Source organism: Diabrotica undecimpunctata, chromosome 4 (assembly GCF_040954645.1).
Source record: "Diabrotica undecimpunctata isolate CICGRU chromosome 4, icDiaUnde3, whole genome shotgun sequence".
Lineage (NCBI taxonomy): Eukaryota > Metazoa > Arthropoda > Insecta > Coleoptera > Chrysomelidae > Diabrotica > Diabrotica undecimpunctata.
In genome coordinates, this window is record NC_092806.1 from 162835140 (window position 1) to 162862992 (window position 27853).

Consider the following 27853-nt stretch of genomic DNA (forward strand, 5'->3'; position numbering starts at 1 on the left):
TTAAAACCCTTTTTAATGTACGCCAGTCAGTTCTAATATAGTGTGTGATAAAAGAGGTCACTTTTGTTTACATACACATAACACTTTATAACACTGAAATAATTCATTTATTTTTTACAATTATTCAAAGTAATTTTTCAATTAATCTTGAGCACGCCCATGGAGTGGTCGGAGCTACCAGTTAAAATTATGCTAATTACTCTCTCGTTCATAAAAATAAACTATAATATATCATGCTACAAAATAACAAATAAATGTATGTGACTAAGGGACCTGCTTTCAAGCCATATTCTCACACACACACATGAAGAATGGTGTACATATTACAAAAAATGGATATTAATAAGGACAAGGTATGTCGAGGCTCCGAAAAAAAACATGGTATAGAAATAAAACAAAACAACTTATGCAAGTGATCTTATAATGCCTAAAGACTACATAAATAATAATTGTTCGATTTTAACACACCATAATTATCCAAATTCAAAATAAAATCAATAAATAAGAATTTAAAACTGCAAGGAATCGAATATACACGTTAAAAACAAAACATATTGATCTAACCCATCTCATGCAATCGACATTTGTATAAAAAGTTCTACTTACCCCTCAAAGATCGGGTGATAATGGGACAAAGCTTGTCTGAGTTGGATGTAGAGTTCGGCACAGAAGTCCACAAACGTAGGATCGTATTCGTCCGAAGCAATCACAGAAAACTTTAAGGACCTGAACCATTCAGGAGTGCCTTTTCTAAGCGAAGCTACAATATCACCCCGAATTTCTTTGTTGAATGGACAGACCTTCCAAAAAGCTTTCTGCAAATTAAAAGTAGAAAATAGGAAGTATTGATAACTTTAAAAGCCAAAAGTAAAAAGTTATGTAAATGCAAACGAGTTCCAAAAAATTATAATTCTTCCAACGTTTTAAAATGGTCCACAAAGACTAAAACACAAACTTCACTTACCATATTCGACATATAAGCTAAACATCTTAGAAGATGCTCTAGTCTCGTTAAAGACGCCGAATGCAGAGCAGGAAATAATTGACGATGGTGCCGTATTTGTCGCAGCCATCTCTCTGAAAATCAAACAAGGTGAATTATTACTTTTCTTATTTAAATACAATGATTCGGTATACCTGTTAATTTGCACTTTTATAACCTTTCTACAGGGAAATAATTAATCATATAATAAAATTCAGTCTGTACTGCAAATTGCTGTGAACCGACTGGTATAAAATAAACTATAAAAACTGGTTTTGCTTAAATTCAATCATAAAAACTTCACAGGACAAAAAACAATTTTTTTCCTTCTGTCATATAAAACAAGTCGATAGTCAACCAGTATTACAATACGAAAAACTGCAATATGATTGCCAACTTTTAACAAATCAGATATCATTAATATGAACATAATAAAATGTTCAAAACAAAAATTTCAAATTAGCAATTATCTGAAGCGAACTATAAGAATTTTTTTGGTTTCAGTGGGCACAAAATTAACCAAATATTTTCCAACGATCTTATAGATACAGTTTTGGATTCACTAATGCGTTTAATCAACTTTCGATGGACAAAGAATGGCAAAAGTCGCTATCTGAGAATAGAAAAATTGCACTAAATAAGTATTTTAAAATCCGAAAATGAAGCAAACTTGATGTAACTCAAAAAAATACGAGTAATAAGATGAAACAAATAATACTATTATTTTTATTTTCTTGTGGCATATTAAAGCAATTACTATTTTAATTGGGACTAAGCAACAATTTAAGTTTAAAATAAGTTTATTTGCGTTTCAATTTACACTTCGGAAATCGTTTCAAAATATTATATATACAAAATATTTTATTTCAAACATAACCTATCTCTTCCACATTTGTGGGAATGTTATTTTAAAATAACTGATATAAGCCAAAATAAACGTTGACAAAACACTCTGAAAATTATATTTCACTTGTCAAAAACGAGACAGGAAATCTACACGTATACACAGGATTAAGATTTAACCTTTCAGTATACGCAGCTTGTCTAGGAGACCGGTGGGAGTCAATGAGGGTCAATTCTAAAACCAATCGGAAGCTTTTAAGTTTATCCGGCTCTGTACCTTCTTTTGAAAGGTACTTTTATCGACTGTGTATCATTGTAGTGTTGATGCTCAAACTGTTTGTAATTTGTAAAAAACCGGTGCAGTGGACCGTGGACGTCTAGAGAAGTAATAGAATTCTGTGACTTGTAATTGTTTTATAATAAAACTTTATTTTTCAGATATTATGGATTATGAAAAAGAGCAAAAAAGATTATTAGTACTTTTTGAAGATGTTTCGATGGGTGATGAGTATGATGGTGAAGAGGAATCGGGCGAAGATCATGTAGAAGTAAACTGGGAGGGAAGCGATATAGAACAGGAAAATGAGAAATTAGATGATGAGACAGATTTTGCCATTGGTCCATATTTTTTGGGCAAAGATAATAAAACAAAATAGGCTAGGCATATTTTCTAAGAACGCCAAAACTCGTGAAAATATTGTTGTGCAGCTTCCGGGTTCAAAACAATATGTCAGAGAGAAAACCGATATATTAGATATCGGGAACAATATATTTGATACTGACATGCTGCAAATACTTGTTAATGAGACCAATACAAAAATAGAAGCAGAAAAGCAGAAGTTCAGCCGCGATCGAGATATATACCCAACAAACATTGATGAAATTCGTGGTCCTTTAGGTCTCTTATATCTTGCAGGCGTAAGAAAGGCAAGTCATCTTAATACAACAGACTTGCGAAAAATGGACGGCACTGGTATAGAGGTTTTCCGAATAACAATGAACACCATTAAGAAATTTACTAAGGTACATGCGAACTGATTATATCAATACAAGGCATGATATAGTTAGTTTGGATAAATAGCGCCAATAAGAGATCTTATTACCAAAGTGAACAAAAATCAGAAAAATATTTCTCTCATTCGCAATACGTAATCGTGGACAAAAAGTTGGAGACTTTTAGAGGACGGTGCTCGTTTCGCCAATACATACCAAGCAAACCCAATAGATACGGTATAAAAATATTTGCACTGTCTGATACGAAGTTATTTTATACCAGTAACATAGAAGTATACCTTGACAAAAAAGGTAGTCCATAATATCTAGACACTAGTACCAAGACAGTGACGGAACGGGCCTCTCAACATCTCTACGGATCTTGAGAGACACATCTCAACATCTCTATCGGACATCAAGAGAAATGTTACCACCGAAAATTGGTACACCAGCGTTGATCTTGGTATAAGCTTGAAGGAAAATGGTTTAACTCTCTTGGGAACAATAAAAGTAAATAGAAGAGAAATTCCTGCATTTTTCTCTAACAATCAAGGACGACCTATCGGCTCTAGTATATTTTAATTTGGTTCAAGAGGAACACTAGTGTCACATAAACCAAAAACAAAAACGTTCTGTTATATTTCACTATGCACCATACGGGGACGACGTTGATCCTGTAACTGGAAAACAGAAAATTATATTAGGATATAACAGCACAAAAAGCAGTGTTAATACCGTAGATAAATTATGCGCACAATATGATGTGGCACGTTGTAGTAGAAGCTGGCCTGTGGTTGTTTTGTACAGCTTTTTAAATGTTACAGCAATAAATACCTTTCTTATTTACAATTATTGTAACATTCCAAATTCCACAAAAACCCGACGAGAAGTTTTCAAAAATTTAGCATTTAGCCTTATGTACAACCAACAGAAGAATCAAAGCTAAAATGTATATATACCCAAGACAATAAGGAGATCTGTCATTTGGATAAATATGTCGTGCCAGTTCAAAGAACCCCGGGCGATGACTGTAACAATATTCCTGCTTAATTTTATTATATTTTTTTATGATAACTCTTAGTGAAATAATGTTTTATTTTTTGTTTAAGATAGTTCTTGAAGACTGATATGTTATATTCTAATTTTAAATTAATTGTAATTTGTTTAGTAAAAAAGAGAATAAATCAAACTATTACAAAAATTGTGAACTATATTTTATGCTACGTAAATAAACATTTTAAATAAACAAAATATATCAATAATAATAAAAAATGTTAAATAAAACTGCAAACAATAGATTATTTTATTGAAATTTAAACAAAATGCATCCAGAGGACTATTTTTATGACCGGTGTAGTAGACCGTGTGCGACTACTGATACACAAAATTCAACTGCGTCTACTGAAATGTTAATCAAATAAAGTACGTTGATTAGCTTCATCAATTAGCCTGGTAGGAAGAGATTTTATGAACAAGTCGCTTAATTTTTGAATATAATCGACTAACGAATACCATCAAAAGATACAACTCCGAATTTATCATAAAATACTTACAACAATGTGAGTTATTCTGCACTGATTTGAAACTGACTATCGTAACTAGTCTTAATAGAAAGGAAATTTAGCCGCAGAGATTGGCCCTTTGTGTTTACTGGCTCTGTTACGTCTTGTATGCTCTAAATCACGGTTAATCTCGACCTGACTACACTAATCAATCGTATTATATACGCGTTGGTAAAACTATTTAATTCAGTGACTGTAATTACGATGACACGATTATGTAGTAGAGGCAACTAATCTGAGTCCGAGCATGAATATTGCAGTGTACTTTTAATCACTTTGTGATCGGTTGTAACATTATGGATACATAGTCATTTAAAAACTTTATTAACTTTATCATAACGATTCAATTACGAATCGAAAACGAATTAAAACAAAAATTAATTAATAACTTGCGTGAATACTCTAATATTAATAGTAAAAATAGTTTAATCGAACTTTTATTCAATTAAATGAGTTATAAAAATGTCAAATTAAACTTTTAAATATTAATTTTGTAAAATGTATATCTTACCTTGCATCGATGTAAACCGCTCAGCCAACCACATTTCTTCTTCCTTGTTCAATGAATAATGAGGCCAATGTGTCTCAATATTCATCATTAATTGCAGCATCCATCTTGGATCTAGCGGATGTTTCATATACACTCTGGACGCCGCAGCAAACCTCGACATCGCTATTTGCAGATCGTTTAAATCACCTGTGGAAAGAATTAATCATATAAGTAAATAACTTTAGGATAAATATTAGAATCTTACCTTGTACAGCATGTTGATGTAAAATGGTCAACGCTAATCCAGGCAAATCTCCGCCCCAAAGCCACGACTCTCTACCCCAGTTTTTTAGTTCGTAGTTTATAAAAACTACGGTCAAGTTTTCGTGCTGAGTGACTTCTGTCCAATTGTCGTCTTCACTTGAGCCACGTGTTTCTCTGGTAGAGAGCCACAGTTTTAACTTGATACGGCCCTGGACGGAACTGCGTTGGGAGCGGGCCTCCAGTCTGAACCAACCCTCCAAGCCGGTTGAAGGGATATCCTGAAACAATGAAAAATATTTCTTACAATTTGAAGATGCTCTAGTAGAATATTTAGAATATTTGTAGAAAAGTAGTACCTTTACTTAAATCAGTCAAAGATCCTGGCCCACCAATTTTTCTGTTGAGTCAGGATGATGACACCACATCCCGAAGCAGGATTCTAAACTGATTATCGAACAATCGAACAGGTTTTTGGTTTAGGAAATCACACAACGGACCAGTGGGTGATCATTAGAGGAGGGAATCGAAAATAAACAGACGATTGGCGTAGTAAAGGTCCTAAAATCTGCGCTGTTTCTAAGGTCCTAAATTCCTACAATATTCTACGTTATGCTTGAGAAGAAAATCAAATGGAGACAAAAACGTTTAAAAAATCACAGTAATACATTGATTAGTGATCAGTGTAGTAGTGTCTGGAGGCTCGAGAGACTGAGACCTCGGAAGCCCTGAAGAAGACATCGAAGAGGATGTCGAAAGCTCGGCGCAATGATTATCGCGGTTCAACCCGAAAGACTGTTGACTTTAATATTAATTCCTGTAATGGTATTAATCTTAGCTCTAGGTTTCTTTACTTGAATTTTGTAGTGTTAATTTTTGTACGTACATTTTTTTCAATTTAGTTTGATAAGATCTAGTCTTATTATGTTTATTATAATTTTAGCCATTTTTTAATTCTTATAACCGACATAAGTTTGGCTCACACGTTTTAGTTTATTTCCTCTAATACACATAAAAACAATGTGTGCAAAGATTCAGCAGATCTACTGTATATTATCATCCTATGTATTCTCTACACCGCAAGGTCATACATTGAATAATACGATTATATATATTTTTTACTCCAAAGCAACTTTTCATCTTTTACGAAAATCTCATACAAAGTCAACAAAATTATGTATGCACACCTGCATTTTTTATTGTAAATCAAATTTGGAGCACTAGCTGTTTCATTCAGTTAAAAATGCCATTTGTACATTTTACATTGTTTCTGACCTACATATATATAAAACCCATCTTCTTCAGTCCCGTGTAAGCTGTTCTAAATATTTAATACATGTCAAGGACAGAGATAAAAGTCCCCTTGGAGAGATGTACCTAAACTGTTTATCGACTGGAGTAAAATACTAACGCCTGTACTAAAAACTAACGACATAAAGAGAAAGAGACAGTGATAATGATTGCTGTTGTGAGTTTTCGAACAGAGAACGAGAACTTCAAGGAGTATATGCAGACAATTTGTTAAAATAAAAGATGAATGAAGTAAAAGGAAAATGAATAGTCGATATTATTAATGTACCATGTGTAGCAAATAACGTTTTTTTTGGGTGCGAATCAAAATGATGGTATTATGAAAAAAAAAAGTAGTTTAGTCGCTATATCTGATAAAAAGTTGAGTGTTCATTAATTAATTAGACTTATGAAAATTACTGAGTTCTCGGGAAGAACCGCGTTGAGAATTTAGTGCTCGACGTTTCGGCACCTATTTTGGAGCCATTTTAAATTGAGATACGGTTCTGTTCGAGTTCGCGCTCTGAATCTGCCTACTCCCCTCACTCGTGACGTACCAGTATCGTATTCTGTATAAATACAAGAACCGTCAAACGGCACTGAGGTCTCAATCTGCCTACCCCTCAGTGTCGAGTGAAGGGGTCAACGAGGTGAGTCTCAACTCTTGTCTGACCTCGGAAATTTATCCGAACATTCCATTCCGCATAACAAACGAATTGCCAAACTGGAATTGAACTGGTTTTTGTACGTAGATCCATTTTATAAGACGACTTTACGCAGAAGTTCAGCAGTTCTCCAAAAGTGATTTACTTTTTATGAAAGTTGTCAACAGACTAAAATATCACTTTGTTTTCGTCTTAGCCTTAAATTGGAGGAAATCAGAAAAAAATTGAGTGAAGTGAGTGTAGATGGCAATTGATTGGATACCCCGACGCATGGTCAGGAGCAAAATCACTAGTAACATATATTAAGAAAACAAAGTATATGTTAGTAAGTTGTACAACTGAATACTAGTACCTGCAATTAGCGCTGCGTAAAGACGAAAATGTTGAAAAAGACAGCTAAATGAAAGAACCTTATAAAACAGTTATATTCAAAACTATTGAAAACAAGACATACAATGATTTAGAGCTCTTTGTCGAGAGAGAGAGAGAGAGAGAGAGAGAGAGAAAATGGAAGTAGACATAAAAATAGAGTAGGAACAAGTACAAGAATATACAGCAACCAAGACAACGGATTTAATTAAAGAAACAGTTATTAAAGGTATATTAGATAATTAATATTTAATCCAGGTTAAATTTTCATGGAAATTGTACCTAAAGACTTTTAAAAACCAAATGCAATGCATGACAAAAAGATCCTTTCACATTTTTGTTTAAATTTTAACTTTTCTCTTATTCACAAACAATTTCTTTCAATATTTAAAATTCAAATATCTCCTTAAACTCACGAAGCTATTTCCATCGTATCGTCGCAATCAAATCGCAAATCCTTCCTCTATTCCCCGTGCTGAATGGGATATGTAGTGCTATCCCACAAAATCGCTGTCGAGAGTTCAATCTCGGTGAACAGACGAACATAAGTTCTAATAAATCACGTTATAGTTCGCCACCAAAACCGACTCGCTGCTAGGCCGGATAGAAATGTAAGACAACGACACGATGTCGATGGTTTTATGATAAAAAAACCAACAGAGAAATGTCAATGGGAGGACATAAGGTTATGACCTCAATTTTTACGGGACAGGTGATGTTTTAGTGCAGGAAAAATGTTGGAAATAAATAAATAATATAATACAAGTTATAAATTCTATGAATGACGTACTATATAACCGAACAAGGAAGAATATAACTTTTGAAACAGAATTTTACTATGGGATCACTAACAGGAGAATTTTACTGTCATCATCGCATGCGGTTGTCTTTTTAAAAACGTATCACATGCTATGATTTTACTGACAACTATTCTTAAGTTATTCATGTAATCGAATCAACTATCTTCCAATAAAGTCCCAGGAACACCACTCAAAAATATTGATAATGTCATTTTATACAGTTGGCGAGATAAAACATATACTTTTTATCTAGCATCATTGTCTTCCACACATAAAACTAAAGACAAATCAGCTACCGCCTGTTATTAAGTTAAGACACATATTATTTTTATGAACTCTCTAGTATATCGAAAAGAGATATAATATGTACAAAAATGACGCTTGGGGACCTTTTTAAAATTTTAAGTACAATTTCTGACGATTCTGCTTACTTGTGGCTGTCAGTTTGTTGGATTTTTGCTGTTTTTTTGTCCTCTTTTTGCATTTAGAAATTATACAAACAGTTGTTTTCACAACTAATTTTATATTGGAGTTTAAATTTTATGGTAAGTGTATTTTATTTTACACTGACCGGCAAAAAAAGTTTCCAGCCTATAAATTTCCAAAAATAACAATTCATTGGAAGTTTTATGCACTGTTTCATACTGTATACTCAACCTCTTTTATTTTTAAAACAAAAAATGGCCATTACTGCTTGATTCCTTAGCATAATTTATTTAATTAGAAGGCTACAAAAGAAAATAGTGTAATATCGAAACGAATTATGAACAATAAAAATTACGAGTTAACTTAAAAAAATTGTTTAATATCGGATATTATGCCCTAAAACATCAATAACCGTTTGCATACTATTTGGCAGGGAAAGGAAAAAATTTTGAATAAAAACTTGAGGAATACGTTCATATTTTTCACGAAGCCTGTATTGGAGTCCTGCAAGACTTTCTGGCTGGCCTGGTTGACTTCTAACTCTACGATGAAGTTTATCCCAAAGATTTTCGATGATATATAGATCAGGGCTGCAGGCTGGCCATTCTAGAGTGTTAATTCCTATTTCCCCAAAGTAATTTGTCACTATTAATACAGTATGCGGACGTGCATTATCATGCATAAAGACGAAATTGTCCCCAATGAATGGACCAAACAGAACAACTGCTTTTGCCAAAACATTGTCTATATACCGGTGAGCATTCAGGGGGCCATTGATAAAAATAAGTTCAGTTCGAACTTCAAATAAGATTCCAGCCCAAACCATGACATCACCACCGCCCAACTTTCTTTCTATTCTGGACATATCTTTCATTCCTCTATTTCCAAACCCTCTCTTGGCCATCACCAGACTTCAAAAAGAACCGCGATTCATCAGTAAACAGAATTTGGCTCAAATCCTGTATATCCCATCGTTGATGTTGTCGAGCAAAAATTAATCGATTCCTAGAGTGTATGGATTGTAATTCGGGAACAATAGCCTATATTCTATTCTATAGAATGGCAATAAAACACAATTTTAATTAAAAATCCTTGTTTTTGATAAGTACTTACTAGTAAATAACATTATGGTTTATTCCCATTAAATGAATTATAGATAATTTGGGAAATGTAATCACAGTCAAAGCAGTCATATGATTGCCAATACATAACAAAGATCGAAACGTTTTTGAATAAGATTACTATTCAAACAGAAAAATGAAATAGAGCACCTCCAGTTTTTGAAGTAGTTCTTTTCATGGCATATCTCTCCCTTGTTTAACCAACATCATACTGTTTTAATTATCCACTAATGTTTATATCGAAATATCCAAATCTCTTTAAATTTTATAATGCGTTTATTGACTGGGTAATATTAACAAATATTTTACATTGTATATTTCATATGTTGCATATATTATCAAATGCCCAAAATATATTAAATGCCGTTATCTTTCATTAACAGGCTTTCGCTTATTTAGCTAGTCCAATTGAATTATCAGTTAGGACATTTAAAGTGAGTTATACAGGGGGCCTTCAAACGAAAGATTATATTTTGGCAAAAAAAACAGAGTTTGTTACTTAATTATAGGGTCATATTTTATATTTCTGCCATTTCGTTGCCTTCATATATTAGCTTTAAGGTTTATTTTAGCTAGAAAGGCACTTAGCTTAAGCAACGTGATTGAAATGCAATGAAAGCGAGAGATGAAAATTTACACTACCACACTCAGTTCTTATTCCATGTTTGTAATAGCATGCAGTGGGATCTTGGGCTATAAAAGTATCGTTCAATACAATAAAATAATATTAAAGTAGGCAACCAATATTACGTTTACCGCATGAATACTTTATTTATACTTGTCTGAACCCGCATTGATGAATACTCATCAGTGTTGTATTTCTCAATAGAAGGAAGTTAAAAAATCGTTTTATAGTAAAAAATGTTTGATACTGAACATCCGATTTATGTAACTATATTTTCAGTACCTTTTTTGGGAATACTAAGATCAAATCAATTTTTCATATATTAAAAGATCTTAAAATATAACGTAGTGTACATCCCAGTTAAAAATTCATGTAAATATTGCTGTACCCATATGGACCCACTCGGCGGTTATGTAGTCAAAACTTATATTTCTTAATTGTAGTGGACTGACAGTAAAGGAAACTTTAGATTTGGCATATGAAGATGATGTAACAGACATTTTTTTTGAGCCGCCTGAATCAAATTTCCTTACGGATGAGGACTCAGGTGACGAAGACGAAGGTGGTTAGACGAATAACTTGAATGCTCGTCAACTTCGTGCAGGTGCAGAAGTTGTATTTGCAGACTCTGAACGTATAAGAGATGTACAGCTGGTTCCTAAAAAACTGATACGACTCTTAGTAAGATTTGATCATTTTGAGCAATGTATTTGACTGGTCTGACATTATATTATATTTATTATGACCGACAAATAATAAAATAAACAAACAAACAACAAACAACTGATTACATATTTATGTTAATTCATAAATTGTAATAATTATTAAGGCATAAATTTTGATATTATTTTGAATTCCTGTATTTTAAAAAGAGTATATAAATGATAGTTTTTACAGAAAATAGGGTTGTTCTGAAGCTATTTTCTTGTGGCATTTTAAATTAATTACTATTTAACTGGGAATAAGCCACAATTAAAGGTTAAAATACGTTTATTGACGTTTCAATTTCCACTTCGGAAATCGTTCTCTAAATACAAACATTAGTAATTAAAATTACAAACTAATGTTTGTATTTTGAGAACGATTTCCGAAGTGGAAATTGAAACGTCAATAAACGTATTTTAACCTTTAATTGTGGCTTATTCCCAGTTAAATAGTAATTAATAGAAAATAGGGTTGTTGTTGTTGTTATTATTATAAAGGAATAAAACAAACGACTTAACAATTTATTAAAGCAAGAATTGTAACCAAATTAAAAGATAACTGGGCATTATCAGAGGCAGTAAAACATTTGAAGGATCAGAGACAAACCTGTTTGAAGGATAAAATTATTTTCTGGATACAACTGTTCTACACTGGGGAACATGATGCTTTCTAGAATATTCAGATAAGTCTGCCCAACAAACCTGCCATCAATACGTCATACCATTCCCATTCCTCTAGATGAAATCCATCGCCACACATTGGCACTAAAATGACCAGCTGTTCGATATCTATCAACATATAGAGGAATAAATCTATTATTATCTGGTCTATACCTACACCCCAATTTTGATCTTTTTAGAAGATTGAAAAATTTTCTACATTTATTAACCTGTCCCAAAAATCTTTATTTTGTAGCTGATGGTTTAAAGCAAATATAAGTCTTGATTGCTTCTGCTGTGGTGTAAGAGCTTGTTTTTTTTGCTGCAGTTCGGTACCTAAGATGCGATGCTTTAATTCTGCGCCAAGTTGTTGTCTTTCTTCCCGGAAACTGTGACATAATTCTTGCAGTTTTCGTATCTTCAAAATGATTCTCTTCTATTTTTGGTTTTCCAAAACCTTGCTTTCTTTCGAGAGTTTCTTGTTCTCTCCATTTTTTATTAACATTAAAAACTGTTGTTTTGCTTACGTTAAAATAGTTCGCTACGGCAGATAGTGACCAACCATCCTCTAATTTCGTTACAATTCTTGCTTTTACTTCTTTGCTAGCATGTGGAGCCATTTTTTTGAGGTTGAACAGAATAAGTTATCAGATAAATTTTAAGATTTGGCAGTGATAGTGACATTATGTAATAATAAGTATTTATCCTTCAAAATACACTACTCAATTTTCTACAAAATACGCTTTTGAGTCGTATCAGTTTTTTTAGGAACCAGCTATACAATCAAGACCTAGAAGCTAGTTATGATAACTATTTGCAAAACGTAAATAGTTCTAATCAGATAAAAACTACTACAAATCCCTGAATAGTAATTTCTGACGAGCAAATCCCCGAATAGTAATTTCTGACGAGTTGCTAGAAATGATAGTGTCTGAGATCAATCGAACCCTGAGACGGGACAGGTTTCTAAAAATTTGTCGTTTTATCCATTTTGCAGACAATAATAATATAGATAAAAATGAGAAAATGACAAAACTCAGACCCATTACAGATATGTTAAAAAAATTGTTCATAGATCATTTTGTTCCAGATGAAAATACAGCTTTTAGCGATAATACGCTACTTTGGGCACCATAGATGCAAAGAGTTTATCAGAGGAAAGAATGTTGGTCATAAGGTGTAATGTATGAATATACCTATAGTGGATATTTGATAAACATTGAAGTATATTGGAGAAAAATCCTTATATCTAATGAATTATTTAGGAAAACCTACAGCTCCCATGGTACATATGATCGAAGTATTGAGTGACAAAGAATATCTAAGATACAAGTTTTTCGTTGAAAACTAATGGATACGAGGTTACGGGTACTGTGAGGGATAAGAATATAGATAGATAGAATTCCTAGAAATTATCCACTTGTTTCCAAAAAGACGATGGAAAAGAGGGCACGAGGAAAATTTTGTTCGACATTGAATAAGAAGACCGGTATTCAGCCGGTCAAAAATGTAGAACCATACTAAAAAAAACAGGACTATACCAAGAAGTACCTAGGCCATATCTTCTTTCGCAGTATAATAACAGCATGGGAGGAATCTTATATTTGATCTAGGAAGACTGATCTACAGCTTGGTAAGAAATAAAGAGCAATATTTCTATAAACGAAAATATATGGGTAATTTTTTTCAGTTATCGAGTCGACTTTCCAAAAAATGGTACTAGCCAATATTTACGTAACTCATCAACGCAGTTCTCCAAAATTCTTGGATGATATGTCGGAATCAGGGAAGAATATTAGCATCTTAGAGTTTAGAAGAAGTATTTAAACTGGTAAGAGTATATTTAGACAAACTCAGAAAATTTCTACGAGTCATTCAATTTTTAAACCAACTTACGATATATAAAGTCCTCGCTTAAAGAACTGGAAAAGTAGGAAGAACATCAAAAAGTGATTTTCGAGTGTCTGATAGCGTCAGGTTTGACCGCAAGGATCATTGGATTATCTCGGTACCTGAGGACAAAAGAAAGAGGTGCGAAAAATGAACCTTGGGGTTTTGTATTTCATGTTTGAAACTATTTCGGATTAAATTTATGAAAAATAAGTTGTTTTCACATAGTTTTAAATTAAATTATTACATATAAAAAGAATTTTCTTTTCTCGGGGCTAATGGGTTGTTGAAATACGAATATTGAATCTTCTACAGAAACCATTTTATAGAATTATTTTGGAAGACTTAACTCAAAGCGATTGTAATCCACCTTCTAGTTTTTAATGGATAAAAACTGTGAGGCTACATTTAAGAATGGCGTCTAGTACAAATGATAAACCTCAAAATGGACATTTTAACATCTCTAATCACGTAACTATCAAACTCCCCTCGTATCTAGATTTATTTCCCGCCTGATACATACTCACATGTGGAGATATATGCACATATATACCATAAACAGGGTTCTTCGCTTCTACGTACAGTAAAAAAATCCTCAAACTCTGAAGCGTCTCTTAAATTTGAATGTAAAATTTGAAGGGCGTTATTCACAACACCTAAACTTTTCTATGTCACGCACTTAATTTTTTTCTCCATTTTCTTTTACCCTCTTCCTTATAATTTACGTCGTCGTAGCGGCTATAATAATTTTATATTTTCTTTCTTTGCATATTTTAAAATTCAATTTGAAGGAACGGATGTTGTTTTTTTATGTTTATTATACAGATTAAAATAAATAAATATATTTTCTTAAGTTAAAAATGCCCGAAATGAAGCACTTTAGAAATAATCCAAAGATTTTATAACAAAATCATAGTAAACATTGTAAATTAAGGACAATATTGTATGTTCCATAAATCTGGACAATTATAAATGTTCAAACACATTGGTACATCGACATACGAGTTTAATTTGTTCCGTAACCTTGCTCTTATGGTCAAATTGTTTCCCATTGAAATGCCATTTATTCTTTCCTGCTCCCAAAACACCACCTCAGTTGTTTTTGTTAAGTGTTTTCAAGAAGAAACATTTATCTATGAATAACAAATGCATATTCTATAAAAACATAATAAAAGAAACAGTGAAGTGATTACGGAAGTGCTTAATTTTCATTACTGGTCTTTGCTTTTTCATCACGCTTTGCTCATTTTCACCTGCAAATCATTTAAAAAGACTGTCCAAGGCGATTTGTTTCTTCCGACCTTTTCAGGATATTGTAACTTTTTCGAGGTGATTTTTATCCACGAACTCTACAACTTTCTTTCACATTCTTAAGAGAATGATTTCATATTTATATCTCTTGTAGATATCCTCCTCCATATTTGGCCCCCCTTCAAAACCAATTTTTCATTGAACCACTGTATGCTGCTGCAAGTGTAGATCATGTAACTACTCGGCTGTCAGCTCCTGAGACTTTTCCTCGACAAGTTCATTCACATCTCTCTTATACAGACGCAAGTAACATGCAGTTTCCCAAAGAAACAATCTCTCCTACGACTGACACTTCATATTAAAATTCCCTTGCAGCTACAACCTCAGGTCACAGCTTCTTCCATGCAGAGGTTAAGATCCTTGTTGTAACACCCAGACAGGCCTGATCAATTATTCAGGCATATCACAATGTTAAAGTGGTCCTTCTAGAACTCTCGAAGGGTAAGATTTGTGTTCTTCATCACCTAAAAGGTGCACCAAAAAATATGCTTGGTGTGTGGTGGTGGTGGTGACAATTTCTTAAAATTAGAAATCACTAGAGATTTGGTGGGTGAGCAGGGGCATTGTTGAGGATGAGAAGGACTTGCATAAGTAGGTTGTTTCCTGTAGATATTTTTTAATAGAAAGGTCAAACACCAGGTTTTCCCTTTTCCTGGTGTCCCACACCTACAGATGTGCCCACACTGATAACTTTTTCTTGCAGTTTTTCTCTTAAAATCCTATTTGTAAATATTGCTTGCACAGTGACTCATATCTTAAAACAATAGTTTATTAGGTCACTTGTATATCGAGGTACCACTTTAGTGCAAAACTAAAGAGTGATACAATCGCAAAGATACAAAGATCATTAGCAAAACAAACATAGGTACATACAAAACTTGACAAACTGACAAATAAATAAAAAAGTTTTAACATATTACCAGCAATGTAATAATTACAAGAGACAACTGTATAAAGAAGTGAACTCGGTATTATGATGGTAAATATTAAGAAACATTTTACAATGATATCGTTAATACCTAACAAAGATGAACATATACCAAATAAACATGGAAATAAACCAAATAAACACATAAGAGGACACCTATATAAAAACAATATGGGCATAACGGGGCTCACAGTCACGTTTAAACATTTTTATTACCCTTGACATCATTGATTTTATGCACGAATCTTATAGAAAACATAAAATCAACAAAAGATCTATATAAAAAAAGATGTTCAGTAAAATTATGTTCAAAGTATAACTCACCTGTATTGGAATCGTTACACATCCTAGAAAATCGTCCTGAGAACTTTGTCTTGCTGATTGGCAAACTTGTTTAAAGAATCTACCTAGGCCTCTTACTCCTCGGATCTCATTTAACTTGCTGACAGCTTCCAGTACTGAACTTTCATCATCATGATCCCATATATCCAAATGTATTGAATCTGTTGATATGTCATCAATGTCACTGTAACAAACAGATAGAATAGTCACTATAACTATGATTTAAACAAAAAACTGATGTAGTATTAGACAAATTCGATTAGAAAAAATAAAAATATATATCATTTTACTTTTATCAATATCTGTTTTGTCGAGGTTTAAATATTAATTAGGTATAAATAAAAAATCTCATTTGGACTTTTGACATCCATTTCTTCATAGGTAAAGCATATCATAATGTCATCATTCAAATTGTGAAGATAAAATTGATAATCAATTGTGTTTTGTAAGGTAAGTTCCTTATGGTACAGAATGCAAGAGTTACAAATTTTGCATGTAGTCTATGTACAACTTGCCCCCAACACAATCATGAGCACCTATTGGCATGTATTAGTTGTGATATTTCTTTTAGTTAGTTTGTAAAACTTCTTAGATGTATATATATGTAAGTACAAGGTGTTTCTATTGTGCACCTTTTTCCAGTATCACCAAAAATCTGCTTCTTATCTTAGTTAAAAGAACCAAAAATACATGCAGATCATATCAGATTTAGGACTTGTCCATCTAATATTATTCAACAAATAGTTAAAGCAATATTGTTACTTACTTGTAATTATATTGTGCTCTGCCTGTTCATTCATTTCCTTTTCAATATTTATCAATTATAAGCAACCCCTTTCAAACCTTTTATAATTGAAATATTATTATTGTGTTTGTAGATAAACTCATTTCGTGTCAGTTGTTTCCTTCTATTTTCAACATCTGTAGATTCTTTTTCAATTGAGATTTTAATAATAATGCTAGTAAATAATTAAGCAATTTGAAATTAACCAACAGTAACAACTTAATTTTTATTTATATACCTATGACCTGGAAAGTATAATTTGGTTTCGAATTGATAATTATTTAATGTAAAATGCAGCCAACAACCTGTTCCTGCACTTTAGTAAAAAATTTGTAAAATACTTAACTGAATTTTTTTTGTTGAACAACTGATGAACTGATAAAAACAATCAAATCAAACAGTAAAAATATGACAGTTAAGTACAGGCAACCCATTATACAGAATTATGTATGTTACTTTGCCTATTAACAAGACATAGTAACCCATAGATGCCACAGTGCAAAAAATATGAATTCCACAACAGTAAATGCCATTTAAATAAATCATTTAAATTCCTCTTCTACAACTGCTACTAATTGTTTTCGATGCTGCATAAAATAATTCCCCTATAAACCTTTTCTAAAAAACCAAACTATTCTAGTCCATAAAGATAACAGCTAACGATGATTGATTAAAATTGAAATTGAATTCAAATTGAAAATTAATAATCATTTCAATAGAGTAACGTGAACCTACAGATTGATAGTTAATTAGTAGTAATTGCAAGTTAGTAGTGTGATGTGGGTATTAGTTAAAATAGTTAGGTAATGACTGTGAATATTGATTTACACGATTTTATTAAAAGGAAAACCATGTATTACAATTTAACCTACATCTTACAACAACAAACATATATATCTGTCTCTTGTCACCGTTCACTCTCGGTGGACACTGTCATGGCAACTTCGGTGGTATTCAGCCATGGAGCGGTGTGGCTGTTACATCCTCCTCCTTTGCACCACCCTGGCGACTCGCGGGTGGGGCAACAGAGTCTAAGCAGGAATAGAGCTCTACAGGACAGCAATGACAACGTTTTGGTCGGGGTTGTCTACGTCTGGCAATAGGGTCAGGTTCAGATTCAGCTTCAATTTGAGCAAGGTCATCTCCAACAGGGGGGCCCATTTCGCTATCGTCTAACCCAAGGGTCAAAGACTCTGGGCAGGAGACCAGTGGAGCAGGAGGGTCGGCTTCTGAGGATTTCACTGGACGACCTCTTCTACGGAGAGGTTGAACTGGAGCAGGGCACGGATCTTCATAGGTTGTAGGGGACAGCATTTTGGTCACCTTGTAGGGTCCGTCACGACGCGGCGCGAACTTCGAAGTTATGGACTTAGACGCGTCACTTAGTGTATGCGAATCGACTAGCACAATATCACCTACTTCGAACGAAACCGAGCGGCGGTGGCAGTCTTTATACTTCTTACGTCTATCTTGGGATTGTTCATGTGTCTCGCTGGCTTCACTAAGAGCTTTACACAAAGTTATTAGATAGGGCGTGATTTGTGGCACGAAGTTGTCCTTAGCTATGATGCTTCGAAAATCACGATTTGCATCATCAGGAGTTCGTAACTTGCGACCGAACGTGAGGTACGCAGGAGTGAAACCGGTTGAGTCGCACTTCACAGTGTTCATCGCGAACCGTATAGCGGGTAACTTTTCAGACCAAGACGAATGGTCATTATTTGTTAGAATAGCTAACTGAGTTTTAATGTCTCTATTTTTTCGTTCGACGGGGTTAGCTTCCGGGTGGTATACAGGTATAAGGTTCTGTTGGTACCCAAAGCAATGCGCCACTTGCTGCATTACCGCACTCACGAACTGAGTACCGTTGTCACTGACGACTCGACGAGGGATTCCGTATCGTAAGATTATGTTGTCTATGAAACACTTGGCGCAGGCAGCGGCAGTAGCAGATTCTAACGGGAATAATTCTACCCAACGACTAGCAGTGTCTTCCACTACCAGAATCCATGTATAACCTTGAGGAGAGAGGGGCAAAGGCCCAAATAAATCAATAGATAGCATTTCAAACCTCTGGGACTGAACAGGGGTTTGTAGGAGACCAGCGGGTTTGAGGTTAGAGACTTTATAGCGTTGGCACTCAAGACATTTACTTACATGGTCAGAGATAATTTTCTTCATTCCAGGCCAATAGTAGCGTTTTATTATTCTTTGATATGTCTTCTCCACTCCATAATGACCAGCAGTAGCGGAATCATGGTACTCATGCAGTATGTGAGGAATACGTGTACTAGCCGCTACCAATTGGGGCTCTTCTTCATCTACTTCAGGAGTATAACGGTATAATATCCCATTGTTCATGATATATCCTCTTTCTGCCCACCTCTTGAAATCTACGCTTGTGTCAGAAGAGGGATCTTCTAAACATCTAATAATCTTGGCAACATCTGGATCATTAAGCTGCTCTTCTCGAACATCAGCAACACTAAGAGTTGGAAAATCTACTCTTACTAGATGAACTTCAGCTATGATGGGAACTTCTGCCATGGGAGGCCTTGATAGAGTATCTGCGATTACATTTTTTCTTCCTGTGATATATTCTATTTTTAGGTCATATGGCATAAGCTCTAAAGCCCATCGAGCTAACCGTCCAGTAGGGGACTTTAAGGTCATTAGCCATTTTAAGGCTTGGTGATCACTTTGCACTATTGTAGTAGCGCCTTCTAAGTATCCTCGAAATTTCTTCACTGCCCAAACCACAGCGAGAGCTTCTCGTTCTGTAGTGCTATAGTTTTGTTCAGCAGGAGTCAGAAGTCTCGAAGCATACTCTACAGGTCGTTCGTTCTCTTTCTCCCCCTGGAGAAGACATGCCCCCAAAGCATAATTGCTAGCATCTGTACGAAGTATATAAGGTAAATTGCAGTCAGCTTGTCGTAGGATTGGGGCGGAACACAATAATTGTTTCAGACATTCAAAGGCCTCTTGTTGTTCTGCTCCCCAGGTCCATTTCACATTTTTCTTGGTTAAATTTGACAAAGGTTTAGCAACATGGGAGAAATTTTCGATGAATATACGGAACCATGAGCATGTTTGCAGGAATTTTAGCAGTTGAGTAACATTTAGGGGTGGTGTCATGTTTAATATGGCAGATACTTTATTTTCACTTGGCCGGATACCCAAAGGTGAAAGGATGTGTCCGAGATATAGGACTTCCTCACAGGCGAATGAACATTTTGCTCTATTTAGACATAATTTAAATAGGCGCATCCGGTTGAATACTTGTTTCAAATCGTCTATGTGATCAGAGAAGGATGGGGATAATATTATCAGATCATCTAAATAAGCTAGGATATTCAGATTTTGAAGACCAGCACGAAATTTATCAATCATCCTTTGGAAACTAGCGGGACTGTTACACATACCAAAGGGCATGCGTGTGTAACGAAAGGTGCCAAATGGACACACGAAGGCTGTTTTGTCACGATCAGCTGTTCGTACAGAGATTTGATGATAACCATATTTTAAGTCAGGGTAGTCATAAATCGGGTTTCCTTTGCTGCATGCAAAATATCTTCAATACGTGGCAGAGGGTACTTATCTGCACGTGTTATTGCGTTTAAGCGTCGATAGTCTACTGTTAATCTGATACCTCCATCTCTCTTAGGCACAAGTACCATGGGTGAAGCATATGGGGACTCACACTCTTCGATTATGCCTTGAGCCAAAAGTTTATCTAGCTCCTGACGCAGTAATTGCCTTTTGGGCTCTGACATACGGTAAGGTGGAACAGATATTGGTACATCATCAACCAATACAATGGGGTGTTCAGCATATGGAGTAGGGTCTATATTATATACGAATAAATCAGAATTTTCCTTAACAATGTTGTTAAGATTGGATCTTTCTTCTAAGGATAGAGAAATTCCTTCATCTACTCGTAGTTCTAAATGAGCAAGAGTAACGCTATTGACCTGGCAAGGAGAGCTGACCTGAGCTGGATCTGGAGCAAATGAGTAGGGGATATTAGGGAAATCACCATAAAACCATGAGTCATTAGGAATGTCTAGAATGATGTTAGCTTTTCTTAAGAAGTCTGCCCCCAGTAAGGTACGACTATTTGTGTGTGTGGGCACAGAAATTAAGGAAATGCTATGAGAGCGGTTTTGTAAGATAACAACTAAATCAAAGACCAAAACAGTAGTAGAAGTAGTCCTACCATCCGCTAGGGTCATGTCTACACTTTTTGTGGAAAAGGGTACCTCATCCTTCAAGAGGATATCTCTTAGCTGAGAGCCAGCAATACTGCACTGTGCTCCCGAATCAAGATAACAATGACCTATATGACCTTCAATAGTGACCTGAACAATGGGTTTAGTTGATAGGTTTGTAGCAAACTGTTGGTCGACATTAACTGTTTCAGCAAGCATAAATTCAGATACTGCTGAGGATTTACTGGATGATTTACATTTTGGACAATTACTCTTAATGAATCCAGGAGTCTTACATCCATAACACGAAATCTGATTCGAAGTAGGAAAGGTTGGTTTAGGGCTAGTACGAGAAGTTACTAGAGGAGGATTAGGTTTGGGCTCAACCGAAGATTTTCGAGAATCTGCTTCCCTGGTTCTGACTGCGGCCAATTTTCGACATTCATCCTTCACGTGACCTGGATTTTTGCAAAAGCTACACCGTACCCGTTTTGATTCGTTTTCGTTTTTAATGTTTATTTCCGGATTTTCATACGATTCTTCAGTTTGCCTCGCTTCTTTTAAGAGTTCGCTAAATGTATTGATCTTATCACGTGCTACTTTTTCACGTATTCTCCTATGCAACAAACCGTATACCATATCTAATTGAGTGGCTTCGGTTAATGTATCTGCCGGTAACTGAGCTATTATCGCGCGCGCTTTGCATACAAAAATGTCACACGGAGTTTTAGCATCTTGTTCCGTCGAAAACAGTTCCCGATACACTCTGTAGGCTGGTTTTTGATGTCCAAAAGTCGATCGTAATAAATTAATGGCGCTGGCCCACGTGTTTACCGTATTTTTAACACCTTGAAACCACGTGGCGGCGAAACCGTCTAGCAGCATGGGTATACCCTTTAATGCGTTCGCGTCAGACACGTGGGTGCACTCTTTATAGATCTCGACCGCATCTATAAAAGCTTTTACATCAGCCCCCTTTGATCCATCGAAGCGAGAAGCGCATTTTGCTAAACTACCTGAGTCCGAAATAGGCCTTGCTATTGTATTTAATAAGGCTTGAAACTGTTCGCTTGTTAAATTTACCGAAGACATTTCTGCTGATGTTGATTCGCTTGAACTAAAAACCGTCGTCGACCTAAGCGAATAACTGTGTTTATCGTTTGTTGCCGTGATTGCAAGTTTAACACAAAAATAGTAATAAAAATTAAAGGCTTACAGTTTCTGTTGCTTATTTCTTGTAAATACCCTTGAATGGAAGCTTGATATTCCCACAGGATGTTTCTGAATGGCCTAGTGGAAGATTGATATTCCCACAGGATGTTTTGAATGGTCTGTAGTGGAAGATTGATATTCCCACAGGATGTTTTTGGATGGTCTGTGCGGAGTTTCCACAGCAGTCACATACACAGTAGATTTATTATTGTTGTGAAGCACTAAACTAAGTGAAAATGTCCACTAATCACCTTACAATGGCGGGAGCAAAAACACTTTTTCCTGTTCACAATGAAACTTTACGATTTTCACAGTACGAACTACACTTTAAACTATTTTGCCCAAGTTGGGTGCCAGTTGTGATGTGGGTATTAGTTAAAATAGTTAGGTAATGACTGTGAATATTGATTTACACGATTTTATTAAAAGGAAAACCATGTATTACAATTTAACCTACATCTTACAACAACAAACATATATATCTGTCTCTTGTCACCGTTCACTCTCGGTGGACACTGTCATGGCAACTTCGGTGGTATTCAGCCATGGAGCGGTGTGGCTGTTACAGTAGTTAATTTAGATACATTAGTTATTTATAGAACTTTTTATGACGTTTGTAGTCCAGTCGTTAGAGATTTGATCTCTAAAAACTAAACAAACAAGCTGAATTTTGCTGAGAATGCCAATTTTAGAAACCCAAAAAGATGCAAAAAAATTTTACACTCTTAGATACCCCCCGAAATGTCCCTATGAGCGAGAACGGAAAAAATCGATTTACGAAATATTTCAATGACTTGAAAAATTTCACTTGTTGAAATATCAAAAGCTTGTTGAATTAGTTAAAGGAATTGCGTTACTAAATAAAAATACCATTTTATGCCACTTTTTATTCGTAAGAAACAATAATTATAAATGAAAAGATGGAAAACATTCCAAACAAAGGGCAACACCACATTTTTTGCATATCATGTGAGATGGATCTCGTTTCTTCTCTGTGCTACAGAAAGCATATCGCCGAGAGGTACCTTTTACAGGAAATGTTCACCAACCATGGAACTTCAAAATATAGGATCAGTAGATACCTTATTCGTCCTTCAATCTTGTTGTGATTTTACGAAATGTTGACGCTACACCACCTCTTCGTTCCCTACTCGAAAAATTGTGTAGCAACATATTTTGACCAAATAGTTGGTGGAAGATGTACATCGAAGAGTCAACCTAAGGAAATTGTCATCAATAGAAATATTATCACCATCGTCGTCATCATCTAGTGGCATCTCGTAATCAGTATCATCAGAGTCAAATGCTGTAGCTTCCTCAAACTCATAACTAGGTCGTGAACTATCAGGCAAAAGAATACTTTCAGAGTTACTATTGCCTGAAGCTAATAAAATGAACATCAGTAAGTAGTTATGTCTACTACCAATAAATTCATTCTTACATGACGGAGCGTCCACATTGGAGCTTGTGCATGTATCATTTGTTATATTGTATGTTCCAGCATCCTCCGCATCACTTTTACCACCATCTTCTAAGTATATGGCTTGGTCATCAGTTATACCATCAATCCATTTATAAAGTTGATTGGAATCTAGTTCTTGTAGTTGTTCAATCCTGATTCTGGACATTTTGAAACAGAAATTTCATTTACTATAACAAAAATTTTACTGCTTTTAGCATTACTTTATAATTAATATTTTGTTATAATAATTGCTATCAATATTATACAGACAAAATAAATAATAGCCAGTTTAAAATGGACTAACTGGTTGGCGATATGAACTGGATGTAACATGGAATAACATCTTAGCCGAAAATGTATATACTAATTTAGGATTTTATTTCATACACGTAATGTTTACTTAATAAAAATATACTTAAAACATTTCACTAACACTACTCATTTTAAAATTAAAACAAAAATAAAAGCACTCATCACCTAAAAATTTTGAGATCTAACAATATTTTGTAGTATTTATCACTAATAAGTTGCATTCCGTTTACTTTACACAATGTGATAATGTTCTGTATATACAAATATGATAAAATAATTAAAACTTACCTAAATAATAGTTTTTTCATAACAATCAGCACTTGAAAGAACAAAACAGAACACAGCTGGTACATTAGAGGCGCACAGGTTAAATAGCAAACCATTTCTGTAGACATAATCGTGATTGAAATGTTCAAAACTGAACTGAAACTGTTAGAAAGTCAAGTAGTTCATATATCGACCAGAAATCGTTAAGGGTTTTCAACCTTCCAAATAAAATTTGTATTAAATCGACGGTAAAAATTCGATATCTTTTTATCAGAGTGTCCTATCGACAAAAAACAAAATGCATTTTAATATTGCAAATGAAGTCAGTTTTCATCGAGCTGTTTATTTGAGCCTAATCTTCTAACCCTGTAACATGAAATTTCGATTTTCAGTTTTGGCAACACATATGAGGCATTTGAAATATGCCTAAAAACGGTTAATTTAAACTTTCACATTACAAACGATCTAACATTACGGGAAATACTTCCCACGAAGACGTTATTGGATGGAGTTTGTAGCCGAAGTTTTGTAGTTTCCAAAAAAGTACTTGTGCAATCGAAAAAAAAGCAGTTTTAAACATTTTAGATCGATTTTAATGGAAAGTTTAAATTCAGTATTTTTTAGTCAAATTTAAAATGCCTCTAATTTATTGCCAAAAGTCAAAATCGAAATTTCATGCTATAAGTTTTGAAGATTAAGCTCTAACAATATAAATTCCATAGTGACTGGTCAACGAAAGTAACAAATTTTATTGATCTCATGAGAATATTAAAAAATAGCAAAAATCGCGCAACGTTTATTTATTTAACAGCTACACTCTTTATCTTTAAAACGCATTTTAATTTTTGTCTCTTCCTAAACTTTTTCCATCATTTTTTAGGGTCCCAAAATTACCATTCTCTGCAAAATTCAGTTTGTTTCTTTGTATCATTTTTACAGGTTCACTGCCATTTTCCTCTGACGACTAGGAGTATTGATATTGATAAGAAATAAATTATCAAAATAAAAGAGGATTATCTAAACTTCCCTTCTACAACTCCTACTAATTCTTATAGTAATATATTTGAGATACAAAGCTCTCGTAAAAAGGCTAAACTCGTCTATAAAGGATGATACTTTAAAACCGGTTTAAGGTTATTTAACTATCCTCAAGAAAGCTTTAAAGGGTTATGATCTCTAACTTTCATGGTAGAGTATATTATTATATACCATCAAAAGAAAGTTATACCCTTTCAAACTGTCATAGTTATAGCTTTGGTAGTTATTCCCAGAATTATTTATCATTAGGTATTTGACATTATTGTATACTCAGTACGTCATTTGCAAATTGTTTTAAAAAGCCATAAAATTATTTAAGATATAGTAAAAGTAAATTGTAAATGAATAGCAAACGTGATCAATAAGTTATATTGGCTTATATGAAGTCGAGCCGCTTTTTACGTAGACCATAGCCGGTATTTCTGCCTCGTGACGAAAAAGAATTCTCAAAGGATGTGGGAAAACTAATATATATTCTGATAAGGTTCTGCGGTAGGGAGGTAAATTGCATTTAGTATAATTGGCTTGTAAGCTATGAAAATCCGAAAGATATATATGGACTTAATTTCGGTCTTCCAGCTACTGAGAATATTTTAATTACGTTTGGGTATCTGAAAGCCAAACATTTCTTGCCTTTCGCTTTCTCCCGCCTTTTGCTCTAATTGATTGTTCTTGGTCGATATTGTTATTTTATTAAGATGAGTCTGCGAATTTGGCTAATATAGGGAAATACAACTAGGGCAGTTTTTTAAAGACGAATAATTCGTTGTTAGATTTTATTTAATGTAAAACATACAGCGGGTGATCAAATTATTAGAGCCACCCCATAAAATTTTACTTTTTGTTTAAAAATGGTATGTAATTGAGCTATAAAACATATATATGTGCTTAGTTCTATTTTACTGTGATTAAGAATGTTATAAAGTTTACAAATATTAAAAAAGGAACGAGTGTTTACATAAAAACATTTAAAATTATGGCTTAAGCCTAATACTTGGTAGTGTCATCCTTTGAAGCAATGACTGCGTGGCACCTTCTTGACATACTTTCTACGCATTTCTGACAATTTTGTGGAATTGTTCCACTTCTGTGCCATACTTCTATTAAGCGCTCGATGAATTGACGCTTTGTAATTATAATTTCATCAGAAATTTCTTTCGTCATGAGCTTCCAAAGATTTTTTATTGGATTAAAATCTGGCGAGTGGCCAGGGCACTTGTCTGTTTGTCAGCAAGGAATTTTGTAACAGTTTTTGCCTTGTGATAGGACGCCGAGTCATGCATAAACGTAAAACGTTTATTGAGGACCTGGGCCTGGGAAAGCATTTTTGTTTGCAATACTCTTAAGTACTGGTTCTACCGCATTGTTCCTTCGACAATGTTACGGTCTACCAATTCCTTGACTGTAGTCAAGGGGTATAATTTTTATGCTTTACCGTCCTTACAATACAAGTAGCTTTATATTTTTCCCCAGGTCTGCTCCTCATAAATTCAGCTCTATCCATGAGGATCTACACGGTAGATTCGTCCGAAAAACAAACCTGGAATATTATTATTAATTTAAAATCGTGGACAAATTGATCAATTGTAAACTACATATAAAAAAAAAAAACAATGTTGAGTAATGTTATTTACCTGATTTCAATCATCAATGGTAGAATCTTTGTGATCTTTAGCCGATTGAACTCTATTTTTCTTAATTGCTGGTGTGAGTAGCGGCTTTTTTGCAAGCCGACAGGTTGAAAACTCCAGATCCATTATTCACCGACGAGCAGTCATTGGTAAATTACTGGTGTCAGACTCATGCATTATTTTCGTTAAAATCCTTCCAAGGTTTATCTCGATTGTTTTTTTCATCTCGTGATTTTTTTTTGACCACATTTTTGTCTGTGCCGTGGAGTAGTCAAATCCAAATTTTCGTCAAGTTTTTTCTTTATACGGTCCATAGTTGCCTTTGAAACTTTAGAAATTAATGCTATTTTTCTGTTGGACTGATTATAGTTCAATAATAAAGTTTTTGTTTCCGCTATTTTACTTGGTGAGATGTCTTTGGCTTTTTCCATGATGTTCTGGTACCACTGGTGTAACAAACATGCAATGTTTGCTAAATTCACAAAAAATAGTATACGAATAGTATAATAGTAAAGTATTCTAAACACCCAGAATACAAAACAATATGCACACGAGTTGCAAGCTACGCTGGAGAGAATTGACAAACAATGGCATCTGCGTCACGTATTGCCACGCTCGGTGTGTTGCAACTATTGTCAGACTATTTATAGTACTTTCATAAAGTGTTAAAGATAATC

The 27853-nt window shown here is 34.3% G+C and overlaps 1 protein-coding gene across 1 annotated transcript in view; it reads right to left on the reverse strand.

Moving 5' to 3' along the window:
- The window catches only part of unc-13-4A (BAI1 associated protein 3), a 225044-nt gene that overhangs the window by 57574 nt on the left and 139617 nt on the right, over positions 1-27853 (reverse strand). Inside the window, exons 7-11 of the mRNA XM_072530868.1 lie at positions 16245-16446; positions 5136-5412; positions 4892-5077; positions 965-1077; positions 607-815 (exon numbers count right to left, since the gene is read on the reverse strand). Coding sequence (XP_072386969.1) covers positions 607-815; positions 965-1077; positions 4892-5077; positions 5136-5412; positions 16245-16446 — 987 coding nt within the window. The remainder of the gene's footprint in view (positions 1-606; positions 816-964; positions 1078-4891; positions 5078-5135; positions 5413-16244; positions 16447-27853) is intronic.